We start from the raw sequence: 13,167 nt of genomic DNA, 5'->3' as shown, positions 1-13,167 counted from the left end.
CAAGCAAGCACAGCCACCAGAACTTGTGGGTGGAATCCTGCTGTGGAAAGAGCCTGTTCTAGCTCAGATGAATGGCTCCAAGCCTTCCTGCTCTGTGCCTCAGAGATGTATGCATGAGCAAGCTCCGTCCCACCATCCCAAAGGAGCCTTGCTTCTAAATGCAGGAGAACACAGAGGCTCCCAGCATACAATATCCCAAGTCTCAGCAAAAGCTGGGAATGGTACCAGCATTTATGTGACAAAAACTGTAAACAATTACCACTTGGAGTCAACCACTCTGCATTTCAGCTTGTGGATGCCAAATGTGTTAACACAGACTGAAATCCAATCCTCCCCTCTAATAGAGGAGCAGGTAACAGAATATTCAGAAAGGAAAAAGCAAACAAACAAGTTCTCTTCTGGGATTAGGAGATTTCATCTCTTAGAGTTAAGTTTGTTTATGAGAGAAGAAATGTTCTTAAAGCTTAACCATTTCCCTCCTCTTTTTGTTCATTTCCAGATCCCCAAAATGTCACCAAAGAAATGATTATTTGCCCAGTACTGCACAGAAAAGAGCAAAGCTAACAGAAAGAAAGCCCCATATTCAGATCACACCTCTGTCATATGCCTTTTCTCCTCCAAGGCACTCAACACTGCTGCCTAGAGATGGGTATCAGTTAAAATGTCCTATTAATCAGGGTTTCACAAATCACCCAAATCCCATGGCAGCATTCAAATGTCTTCTAGTGAACGTCCCTGAAAGGTTAAATCATTTCAGAGTCATTCCAAGCACATAATCAAAGAAACAGCTGGGGGTAGGCAGAAACAAACAAAAGAAAACAAGAAAAAGAAAAATTTTATTATAAAAAAAAGAAGTAAAGTAATTTTCTTAATTTTAAGAGACTTAAGATTGATAGTTTTAACTACCAGAATCACAGTGTGCAAGTGATCAAACTTCCAACAAATAGATTCATTCCTCCTGAAACCACATCCTGAATCATAAATTACATTCAATGGTGCAAACCAGGCATCATGGCACAGCAATGACTTTAACCCATCTGAAGCACCTCTGCACAGTCCAAAATAAATAGACTAATCAACTTCAGGCTTTCCTAAATGAAAGACACTTCAACAGGTTTTCAAGGCCAAACCACAGTCTTGAAGCAGGTGGAGTAATTTCCTCTAGGTTCACCCACACGAAAACCAAGGAGCATCAGAAGAACATAAAAAATGCTTCCTCCTGCTCCATTGTGATGCACTCAGCATTCTCTCCCCTTCTTATGCAAGGAGCCCAGTAAGTTTCCTCAGAAAAACCTTTCACAACTCGGGTCATCTCTGCATCCCCTCCCTGCTCCTTTCCAGCTCAAGCACCTTTTATTTTAATTTATGAATGGGACCACCACCACATCACATTCCAGAAAGAGAGGAGAATGTTTCAAGTTTTGCTTTTTTTCTGCTTCCCTAATAGTTTTAGGATCCAGTTTAGTGTTTCTGACCACTGACCTTTCCACAGAGCTCACTCACGTGCCACGACAATCCAAAGAAACGCGTGTAAAATTACAATGCTTCCTTCAGATGTGTTAGCCTGGATTTATCTCCATGCACTTTTTCTGATGTTTCACCACTTCCCTACTCGGCACAGGGACCCTCAATAATCCTTTGCTGCTGCTTCTAGGGATTCAGCCCCACAGTCCACAGGGAACTTCTTTGCCTCAGCTAGCTAAACTAACTAAAGCAAAGAAGAGCTCTGTCCCGCTGTCTGTCCATCCACAGACACCACAGTACAGGAGCAGGAATGTGGAGGAGTGAGAGCAGTGTCTGAAAACAAACTGCTGCTTCTTCACTCTTTGGAAAAAGTCTTAAAGGTGCAAAACTTATTATTCAGCATAAAGAGAACAGATGATTTGGGATAAAAGCATCATATAGTCAACCCAGGACACAGGGCCTGCATCAAATGCCATTTGCAAATTGCACCAATGCAGCCACTCCTGCCCACATGCTCACCAGTCCCTGCAGAGAGTTCCAGCAGATCCCAGCCACCATTCCTCCCTCAGGAATTCAGCAGATCCCAGCCACCATTCCTCCCTCAGGAACTCAGCAGATCCCAGCCACCATTCCTCCCTCAGGAACTCAGCAGATCCCAGCCACCATTCCCTATTGCAGGAACTCAGCAGATCCCAGCCACCATTCCTCCCTCAGGAACTCAGCAGATCCCAGCCATCATTCCCTCCTGCAGGAACTCAGCAGATCCCAGCCATCATTCCCTATTGCAGGAACTCAGCAGATCCCAGCCACCATTCCCTATTGCAGGAACTCAGCAGATCCCAGCCACCATTCCTCCCTATTGCAGGAACTCAGCAGATCCCAGCCATCATTCCCTCCTGCAGGAACTCAGCAGATCCCAGCCATCATTCCTCCCTCAGGAACTCAGCAGATCCCAGCCACCATTCCCTATTGCAGGAACTCAGCAGATCCCAGCCACCATTCCTCCCTCAGGAACTCAGCAGATCCCAGCCACCATTCCCTATTGCAGGAACTCAGCAGATCCCAGCCACCATTCCTCCCTCAGGAACTCAGCAGATCCCAGCCACCATTCCCTATTGCAGGAACTCAGCAGATCCCAGCCACCATTCCTCCCTCAGGAACTCAGCAGATCCCAGCCACCATTCCTCCCTCAGGAACTCAGCAGATCCCAGCCACCATTCCTCCCTCAGGAACTCAGCAGATCCCAGCCATCATTCCCTCCTGCAGGAACTCAGCAGATCCCAGCCATCATTCCCTATTGCAGGAACTCAGCAGATCCCAGCCACCATTCCCTATTGCAGGAACTCAGCAGATCCCAGCCACCATTCCCTATTGCAGGAACTCAGCAGATCCCAGCCACCATTCCTCCCTCAGGGACTCAGCAGATCCCAGCCACCATTCCCTCCTGCAGGAACTCAGCATATTCCAGCCACCATTCCCTATTGCAGGAACTCAGCAGATCCCAGCCACCATTCCCTCCTGCAGGAACTCAGCAGATCCCAGCCACCATTCCTCCCTATTGCAGGAACTCAGCAGATCCCAGCCATCATTCCTCCCTCAGGAACTCAGCAGATCCCAGCCACCATTCCCTATTGCAGGAACTCAGCAGATCCCAGCCACCATTCCCTCCCTCAGGAACTCAGCAGATCCCAGCCATCATTCTTCCCTGCAGGAACTCAGCAGATCCCAGCCATCATTCCTCCCTCAGGAACTCAGCAGATCCCAGCCATCATTCCTCCCTCAGGAACTCAGCAGATCCCAGCCACCATTCCTCCCTCAGGAACTCAGCAGATCCCAGCCACCATTCCCTATTGCAGGAACTCAGCAGATCCCAGCCACCATTCCCTATTGCAGGAACTCAGCAGATCCCAGCCATCATTCCTCCCTCAGGAACTCAGCAGATCCCAGCCATCATTCCTCCCTCAGGAACTCAGCAGATCCCAGCCATCATTCCCTCCTGCAGGAACTCAGCAGATCCCAGCCATCATTCCCCTCTGCAGGAACTCAGCAGATCCCAGCCATCATTCCCTATTGCAGGAACTCAGCAGATCCCAGCCACCATTCCTCCCTCAGGAACTCAGCAGATCCCAGCCATCATTCCCTATTGCAGGAACTCAGCAGATCCCAGCCATCATTCCTCCCTCAGGAACTCAGCAGATCCCAGCCATCATTCTTCCCTGCAGGAACTCAGCAGATCCCAGCCACCATTCCTCCCTCAGGAACTCAGCAGATCCCAGCCACCATTCCTCCCTCAGGAACTCAGCAGATCCCAGCCACCATTCTTCCCTCAGGAACTCAGCAGATCCCAGCCACCATTCCTCCCTCAGGAACTCAGCAGATCCCAGCCACCATTCCCTATTGCAGGAACTCAGCAGATCCCAGCCATCATTCTTCCCTGCAGGAACTCAGCAGATCCCAGCCACCATTCCCTATTGCAGGAACTCAGCAGATCCCAGCCATCATTCCCTATTGCAGGAACTCAGCAGATCCCAGCCATCATTCCCTCCTGCAGGAACTCAGCAGATCCCAGCCATCATTCCCCCTGCAGGAATTGTGCTCTCTCTCCCCTTGCCCATGACATTTCAGCACTCAGTTCTGCTGCTCAGAACAGTTCCTACCCAGTGCCCTGGCACAGACATCAGCCCTACTGGCAACAACAGACACAAACACTCTGTGGATTATCAGGTTCTTTGTCAAGTACAAGGTAGTGGACATAAGAGCTGTAATAAACTGTGCTGGCCCTCAGCTGGGCATGCCTGTAGGAGCCAAGATAATTTCCAGATGTCTCAGTACTGCAAGATACAAAGTGAGTGATAATGGCTTCAGCTACTGCTGTGCCTTCTCTTTGTTTGATTAAAAAATAATATAGAAGGAAAGATTTGATAAGCTCATTTCTCCAGGGAAAAGAAAGGGTCAGAAACATGCACTTGATAGAGGAGCCTGCATTCAGCAAGCATCCTGGCTGTGGGAAAAAAGGACAGACCACAGAAAGAAACCATCACAAAAGCAGCAGCACTATGCAAAGCAAGGCTTGATATAAAGTGGATTGATGGAGAGTCATCTGACCCCAAGCATTCCAAAAAATGCTGTCATGTAGCATTACAAAACAATTCTGTTTCAGGGCATATGCAGAAGAGAAGGCATTTGTGGTAAACCAGCCTTTTAACAACACACTTAAGATGCACTCCATTTATCACAGTCACAAACTCATATGACATCCAGAGAATCTCAGAAACACTGGAACGAGACCAACCATTATTCAAATCCAATCAGTGCATCTATTTCAAAGAAGAAATCATCAGTTAAATCTTTCTGGACTTAAACTCTGAATTTAATTATTAAAAAAACAAAAAATCAGTGTGATATTATGTAACACCTAACATCATATATATTGTAACATATAAGAGAAGTCAGAGCATATCTTGCTTTAGAAATCATGCACTGGAAATTTTATTTTTAGAATTCAAGGTCTGAGTGGTCCCACAACAGTCATGTCCATTTTGCCCAGGAACAAGCAAATCTGATGATTCTAGAGATCTGCCTAGTCCAGTATCCCATCACTGACAGTGAGTGACAGCAAGTGCCCAGAGAAGGCTCTGAGACAAATGTAAATACATGGGTATGCTTCCTCAGGATATTCCCCCAGCCTGCAATGATTTGTTCTCCCACTAACTCATAAGGTTGCAATTTGTATCTGCATATTTTATAGTCTTTGATGGATTTCAACTCCCAAGAACGTGTACAGCAGATTTCAAACCCATGTACAATGCTTATACCCACAGTGCCCTGTGGGAAGAAGTTCTGTACTCTGTGTGAAGCAGCAGCTCCTGGTGCCCACCCTGTCCCACTGATCCTAATTAGCTCCTTATGCTTAAGGTGGAAGAGAGCAATTAGCTCTGCACACACTTTTCCCACTCCAGCCACCTTTTGAACTCTTGGGCAGATACTTTTTGATCTGACAACCTGCCATTTTCCATTGTGTCAGCTGATCTGCAATCCTGTCTACCAACACCCCAATCTAAAACCACACACTCCCCTCTGTCCTGAAAAGAAAAAAAAATCAAATACTCTGGGCTAAAAAAACCCTCTCCTGAGTTAAGACAGACACAAAGTGGTGATACAGCAATTTTATTACTGCTGGTGATACAGCAATTTTATTACTGCTCTGTCATCCCAACAGTTTCTTTTACTTTTTCTCCACCCACAGATATTGTGGATTCTCTGGCAGCCTTCTCTCCCCTTGCTGCCTGGAAAGAATCACGAGTTTTTTATGCCTGCATCTTCATTGTTCTCCTTGTGCCAGGATGTTGGTACTCAGATTCACCTTCCACACCTACATTACCTAAACCTCCTTTATTTATGCCCCACCAGCGCTCTGGGTGCTTCCCAGTGTCTCCCCATCCTTGTACATCAAATACCAGGCACCCTTCCTTCATATCACCTGCTTTCCTCCACAGCCAGCCTCCCACAGCCAGGCTGTTCTGCCATCAAATCTTGGGCTCAGTCTCTTCCCTCACTTCACAGGTTTCAAATTCCTCTTCTTCCTTCCCCATCAGACATTTCAAAGACTCCTAATTCCATGAAAGACGACAAGCCCTGGCCTCTTTCCCTGTAAATACTTCATTTTCTCACTGTGACCATCAGCACTGCTTTCAGCCTGCTGCATCCATCCCCTCTGGGGGCTGCCATGACTCCTCCTCTTTTCTTTCTCTTTTCTCCTCTGCAGTGCCTGTGCTTTGAAGCCTGCCCTTCCAGGAGAACACTGGTTTTGTTTGTCCTCTCTTTGTGTTTGTAGGAGCACTGGGCAGGCTGTGGGCACAAAGCCCCAGGGAGCTGCAGCCCTGGCACTGTGACAGCAGCAAGGGTGGCACAGAGCAGCCACAGGGCCCTGTCCTTGGACAGGCCATGGACAGAGAGCTGAAAAGTGCAGGATTAAACCATCTGCAGGGATGATGAGCAGCACCCCAGCCCTTACCTTCTCCCACCAGGCAGCCTTTCTCTGAGCCACGAGCTGATGCAGCTGCTCCTGCAGAGCCAGCAGGTCCCTGGATAACCTGTCCATTTGCCCAGCCAGCCTGGCAGCCCAGGGGCAGCAGGAGGTCACCTCTGGCAGCCTTCTTTTTGCCACATCAGCATCCTGGGACTCACACATATTTCCCTCCTCAGCCATGTCATCCAACACAGTTTCCTAAACAAAAAACAATAAAAGTTACTTTTCAGCAGGAGCTAAAATGGTTCCCCCCATCCTTGTGGTAATTCTTAGCTAGGAATTCACTGCTGCCATCTCAATCTACAGTTGCTCCACAATTTCAGAGTTATTTTAAGAGAGAACCCCCTCAGTTCACTATAACACGTTTCCAAGTTAACAGAAAACTTATGTTGCTAACCTAGCTTATTTTAGAAAGCACTGCACAGTCAGCTACTCTGCACTGCACTAAAGCATAAAGTAACACTCCTGAGATGGAGGTGATCAGCACTGCAGCAGCTCTAGACATGCCCTTCCTCTCAAATTCTGAGCTTGGATGCACTCCTAGGGCTTTTGGTAACAAAGTGATGAGCAGGGAGGTACATGTTCACACTGTTCAGGACAGCCCCCATTCTAACACCCACAGGGTCACTTGTGCCCATGGAAAACTCCACAAGCTGAGAAACACCCAGGGATCCCTGCTCCAGACTGGTCAGGAGCTGACAGCTCTGCTTGACCATGACCATCGAGCTGGTTTGATAATTAACTGTGCAATTGCCTTCCAAGGTAGCAACTGCTATTTCAAATACTCAAGGGGGAAAAAAAAAACCCACAGAAAAACCCAAAAGCATTTAAACAAAACATTCAGAGCCCATCTATACACTCTGGTGCACAGACTGTGCAGAAACACACATTTTTCAAGCCTGAATAGCACAGCATAACTAAAGGACATAGGCCTCACTCACAGAATATCAAATATTTATTTCCATACTGTTATCAAGAAGACATTCAATAGGAGAGGTCATAATCTTCTCTTTTAAGGACATAATTTGCATCCAAAATTATCTTTAGCAACTGAAGGGGTAATTTAGAACCACTGGCAGGAAATTCAGCAGTTGAGCAGCGTGGTCTGTACACGAGCAAGGAAAAGCCAAGTGCATCATTAGCGCTGCTGGAGGAGATGTCAGAGAGCCAAAGCCACCAATGTCACACTGCTCAAGTCAAGCACCGTGTCACAAACCATAACCACAAGTCCCAGGGAGAGAAGAGTGCTGACTGTAATGCTGACACGCAGGTGAGGCACTTGAAGTTAAACACAGACAAACAGGAGGGGAAGTCCCAGATGAGAGCAGCAACAAAGATCAAAAGCTGGAATGTATGGCCTACAAGGACACATAAAGACATCAAAATTTCAGCTTAGCCTAGAAACAGGGACTGGGAAGGCAGTGACATGCTAACAACCTTCACTTATATAAAAGATTGCTATAAAGAGGATGGGAAATTTTATTTTTTTCTCCTCTTTCTCTCTTTCCTCAGAAGGTAGGTTAAAAACTGGCTTAATTCAGAGCAAGAGATTCTTAGACTCATGCAAGAAAAAGCTTCATAAGACAGCTAAGAATGGCACAGGACACCCTGCAGAAGCTCCTTTCTAGGCAAGCACTGGTGCTGGGAGCTGGCACAAAGCAGCACCATGGCCCAGCTCCTGAGAACACAGACGTGGCAGGGACATGGACAGGATAACAACCTGCAAAGACATAAAGCAAAGGCCTTTGGCTGTTTGGGGTTCTTCTGTTTATGCCTTATTTTGTACTTGATTAAATGACAGAATTGTAAAGTAACATTAACATTCAGACAATGTTCTCAGGCACGGGGTGGGATTTTTGGGCTGTCCTGTGCAGGGCCAGGAGCTGGACTCAGTGGATCCCTTCCAGCTGAGGATATTCTGTGATTACTGCAGTTCATGCCATGCTCTGTGCAAGAACCACCCCATCCATCAGACCAGCAAAGCAAAACACAAATTTGGTACAAAGAGAAAACTACTGTCTTTTCCAGGCACACCTCATCCCCATACATCCCATTGCACACAAGAACAACCACCATCAGCAGAGAAACAAAAGAAAAAGGCAAATTCACCATCCAGCACACTGAGTAGCTTAAAAAGATGCTGCTGGTCAGTTTTCAAGTATTTCTTTAGAACTTAACTCCAAGAATCAGGCTAAAACTCTTCAACATGTCAAAGGGAAATGTTTTGGTGGATACACAGAAATAATTGCAGTTATATTTTCCCCTGGGAGCCAGGCCTGTGCTAATGTTGATGCTTTCCAAAAAACCCTAAGATGGTAAACATGTAAAGCAAAAACCATTAGAGAACTAATGGAAATTGGAAGTACTCTTCCAGACAGGTGAGGCAATTTCACACTGCCCTTTGCCCTGCTTTAAGTGTAGAAAAAGGCACATGGGCAATTAGCAGTCAGCTCAACTGATTCTCAAAATTCTGTAAGCTCATAGAGCTAATGTGGTGTGCTAAAGAATTATTTCAGCAACACTGAATGGGCAAAAGTGGTAGAGAGAAGTGAGATGGATGGCATCGTTTGCACTCACTTGAGAAATCCTAAGATGCACAGAGAAAGGGTTATTGATTTTCTTATGATCATTCAACACAGTTCAAGGGGAAATCAGCAATGTCAACACACTATTTGGCTGGGGAAAAATGAAGTTGTTTTCAATATCATCTGCCAGCAAATTTAGTTGTTCTCAAGACTGCAATAAAGCTTAGAGGCCCTCTTCTGAAAAGCCATTTAATTTTACAAAAATGTGCAACTGCTATGTTTAAAAACTGTTAAAAACATGAAGATCAGACCTTTTCATTTGTGTTAACGATATGAAATTCTGCCATTCTGCCCTGCAATTCCTCAACTTAGCTGGGTGAGTCCCACTGAAGAAAACAGGAATGAAAGAGAACTGTGGAGTTTACCTCCTCAGGTCCTGACTGGAGGTCAGGATCTGCCACAGTGACAAGCTGACCCTCCCAGATGTCCCAAACCCAGGCTGTCCCCTGATAACAATGCAAGGGGTAAAACAGAACTATAAATCTATAAAACTTTTCTGAACATCTACACATGATATCTGTCTGTTAATTGTGAGAGTCAATCAGTACATTACTCATCTATCACAGAACTATGAAAACATTCCTTACTTTACCAAGGTTTTTTTTTTCCCTTTCTCTCAAGTGCTGTTGAACAGATAGTTTGCAACATTTAATTTTGTGGGACTTCAGGGCCTTTGGGAGTAGCCAGCTATGGTAAAGTCAAAAACGATGTTCCCCTCAAAATCAGTTTGATTTGTTACCATCCACTGCCAGTAAACTGGTTCCAGTTGCTTCCATTCCAGAAAGGCTTCCAGCTGCGTGGTCTCAGACTCCAGGAGCTGCAACAGCTACAGGAGAGGAGACAAAAGAGAGGGAATCAGGTAACCTTGGCCTCTTGAGGACTGCATGAAATGTGTGCTTAGCCTGAAAAAGGTATAAAAAGAGTGTGGGTGGTACCTGGGACAACACTGGGTGGCTTTACAAGAACATTTTAAAAACAGATGGGGAAAGGTGAAGTAAAACACTGCTCCCTGTAGCACTGATTTATCCCTCACCCCAAATGTACCAACTTCATCAGCCTTTCCACACATAAATGTGAGTTTCCTATTCTTTTGAGGGAACAAAGAGACACAGTTCTGATAGAAATGCTTAGTGAATGACCAGCTTCAAATCTTCCATGCTTCTTGACCACCAAAATAAGCTGTTTCTCCAAAAGTATTTTTCCCTGTCCATCCCTTCACTCTGAAACAGCATAGAACTCCTCCCTGTAAAATGTTATGTATTTCATAAATTGTACCATCTGCTGCATGAGGAATCCCTCCCTTTGTCTGAGAGCACTCAAAGGAGAGATGCTGCATTATAGGTACACCAATTATAATTTTTTCACAAATATATGCATGATACACATGTATGCACACACATATACGGTGAAGGAGACATTCCAAGACTAAATATTTACATATCAGTAAAAACAAAAGCTCTTGTAAAGAATAATATGGTGAACAAATTTGCTATAAGTCAGAGCTCACCAGCTTTAACAATTTTGGTCCTGACCATACTTTTGAAATGAACAATTTTAACACCAATCTGACACCAAGGGCAACTTTTTAAGATGACCACAAAGAGTGTAGGGCCTTGAGGAGAATGATAAAGACCAGACCAGTACCAGCTAAATCCATTTTATGGATTACATTTTATACAGACAACTATCTTCTACTAGCTTTGTTTGCTTTAGTTACCTAGTACATAACATAATTTAAGTAAGTACAAAGCATGAGTTGAGTTTGCAATTTTATTATGCAGATATTACTTGAAGATAATGGAACCAAAGAAAGGAAACCACTTTGCAAGAGTAACTGCTGGAAATTGTATGCAGTTTGCCCTAAAACACTGCTGGATCCAAAATACAATTATTACACATTTGCTCACACACCAGACACTTGGCATTACGCTTAATGATTCTGCCAGTTTCAAGCTCAGCTGGGATATAAAAGGTGGAAGAATGGCTTTCTGTCTCCTTTTTTCTTTTCTCCTTTTTTTTTTTTTTCCATAGGTACATCTACAGCACAAATGGCTTACATTATGGAATCTGAGGCTTGCAAGAAAACCCAGCCAAAAAGTTGATTAAATATTCAGGCAACAGCGAAGTTACTTGACTTTAAAGTAGCTCTGTAATGTGGTCACGAGCTGTGTGTGATTGCAGTATGAATACTCTATTGCAGCTGAAGGTTGGGATGGGGAGTTTTTCATTCTGAGCCTTCAAAAAAAGAGTGATCTTAATAAAAACACAGTCATCATCTTTATTCTCACCAGAATGTTAGAAGCACCATATGCCACATGCTTTCACGGCACAACTGAAAGGATATGGTTCTGAAACTTCACCAAACCTCTACAGGATCTGCTGCAGTTAACTGACCTTAACAACAATCAAAGCTTCCCCAGCACTCTCCTAATCTCAAACCCTTTGGGATCCTTTGCATTTGGGTGCTGTTGTTGCCTTTTTTTTTAACTGCATCATTAGTTATACAAAAGTCGACTCACCCATCTGACTAACCCCCTTACAGCAAACTCACCTTTCACTCAGGTATTAACACCCTCAGAAACAGCAGGCCAGCACTGTGTGCTGGAAAGCTTGAGCCATAAATCAGTAATGGGATGACTCCAGCAGTCCTTGGAGGACAGTTTCCAGCAGAGCTGCAATACACCGTGGCAGCCTCAGGCAGGCCTGCAATAGCCAACATTTGAGTTTCCACCCCGAGGGACTTTAGGCACTGCTCCTGAATGCCAATATCCTCTGCCATCCTTTTTTTACAGGCCTTGCAAGGCTTTGATGTTATTGCAGCATGGAGAATAAAGCAGAACGCAATAAAAAAATAATGTACTACAAATAACCTTGAGATACCTTAGCAAAAATCACAAAAACAAATAAATGCTCAAGGTTGGGAAGGGACAATGGATTGTATGTCCATGTGCCCAGAATTTGGTCACAAAGACAGGGTCCACATGCCCCAGGGGTGACAGGCTTTCACTCAGACATGCCTACCCTTAGGAATGAACATTTCTGTCAGGCAGCTTCCTTCCCCCAAGCTCATCCTTTGCACGAGCTTCTCATGAGCATTTTGTGTTCTTTAACAAACTCTGCTTTTTGAGACTTTGAGGCCACAACTGTCCATGTTTTCTCAGGTCACACATCCCAGAGCTGGCATTTCAGAAACCAAAGCCCAAACTGTGCCTCTGCATCCTGCCCAAACACAGCACTATTCCTTGTTCATTTACCCCCCAAACACAGCACAATTTCTTGTTCATTTACCCCCCAAACACAGCACCACTCCTTGTTCATTTACCCCCAAACACAGCACCACTTCTTGTTCATTTATCCCCCAAACACAGCACCACTTCTTGTTCATTTATCCCCCAAACACAGCACCACTTCTTGGTCATTTACCCCCCAAACACAGCACCATTTCTTGTTCATTTACCCCCCAAACACAGCACCATTTCTTGTTCATTTACCCCCCAAACACAGCACCATTTCTTGTTCATTTACCCCCCAAACACAGCACCACTTCTTGGTCATTTACCCCCAATTACAGCACCACTTCTTGTTCATTTACCCCCCAAACACAGCACCACTTCTTGGTCATTTACCCCCCAAATACAGCATCACTCCTTGTTCATTTACCCCCAATTACAGCACCACTTCTTGTTCATTTACCCCCCAAACACAGCACCACTTCTTGGTCATTTACCCCCCCCCCCAAACACAGCACCAATTCTTGTTCATTTACCCCCCAAACACAGCACCACTCCTTGGTCATTTACCCCCAAACACAGCACAATTTCTTGTTCATTTACCCCCCAAACACAGCACCACTCCTTGTTCATTTACCCCCAAACACAGCACCACTTCTTGTTCATTTACCCCCCAAACACAGCACCACTCCTTGTTCATTTCCCCCCAAACACAGCACCACTTCTTGTTCATTTACCCCCCAAACACAGCACCACTTCTTGGTCATTTACCCCCCAATTACAGCACCACTCCTTGTTCATTTACCCCCCAAACACAGCACCACTCCTTGTTCATTTACCCCCAAACACAGCACAATTT

General features: G+C 45.2%; 1 protein-coding gene across 1 annotated transcript in view; it reads right to left on the bottom strand.

Annotated features, from left to right (window-relative positions):
- The window catches only part of TEDC1 (tubulin epsilon and delta complex 1), a 72,277-nt gene that overhangs the window by 15,112 nt on the left and 43,998 nt on the right, over positions 1 to 13,167 (bottom strand). Inside the window, exons 6-7 of the mRNA XM_063165317.1 lie at positions 9,818 to 9,904; positions 6,479 to 6,691 (exon numbers count right to left, since the gene is read on the bottom strand). Coding sequence (XP_063021387.1) covers positions 6,479 to 6,691; positions 9,818 to 9,904 — 300 coding nt within the window. The remainder of the gene's footprint in view (positions 1 to 6,478; positions 6,692 to 9,817; positions 9,905 to 13,167) is intronic.

Source organism: Melospiza melodia, chromosome 11, assembly GCF_035770615.1.
Source record: "Melospiza melodia melodia isolate bMelMel2 chromosome 11, bMelMel2.pri, whole genome shotgun sequence".
Taxonomy (NCBI): Eukaryota; Metazoa; Chordata; class Aves; order Passeriformes; family Passerellidae; genus Melospiza; species Melospiza melodia.
Note: the sequence above shows the minus strand (reverse complement) of the source record. Positions and strands in the feature narration are given on the sequence as shown.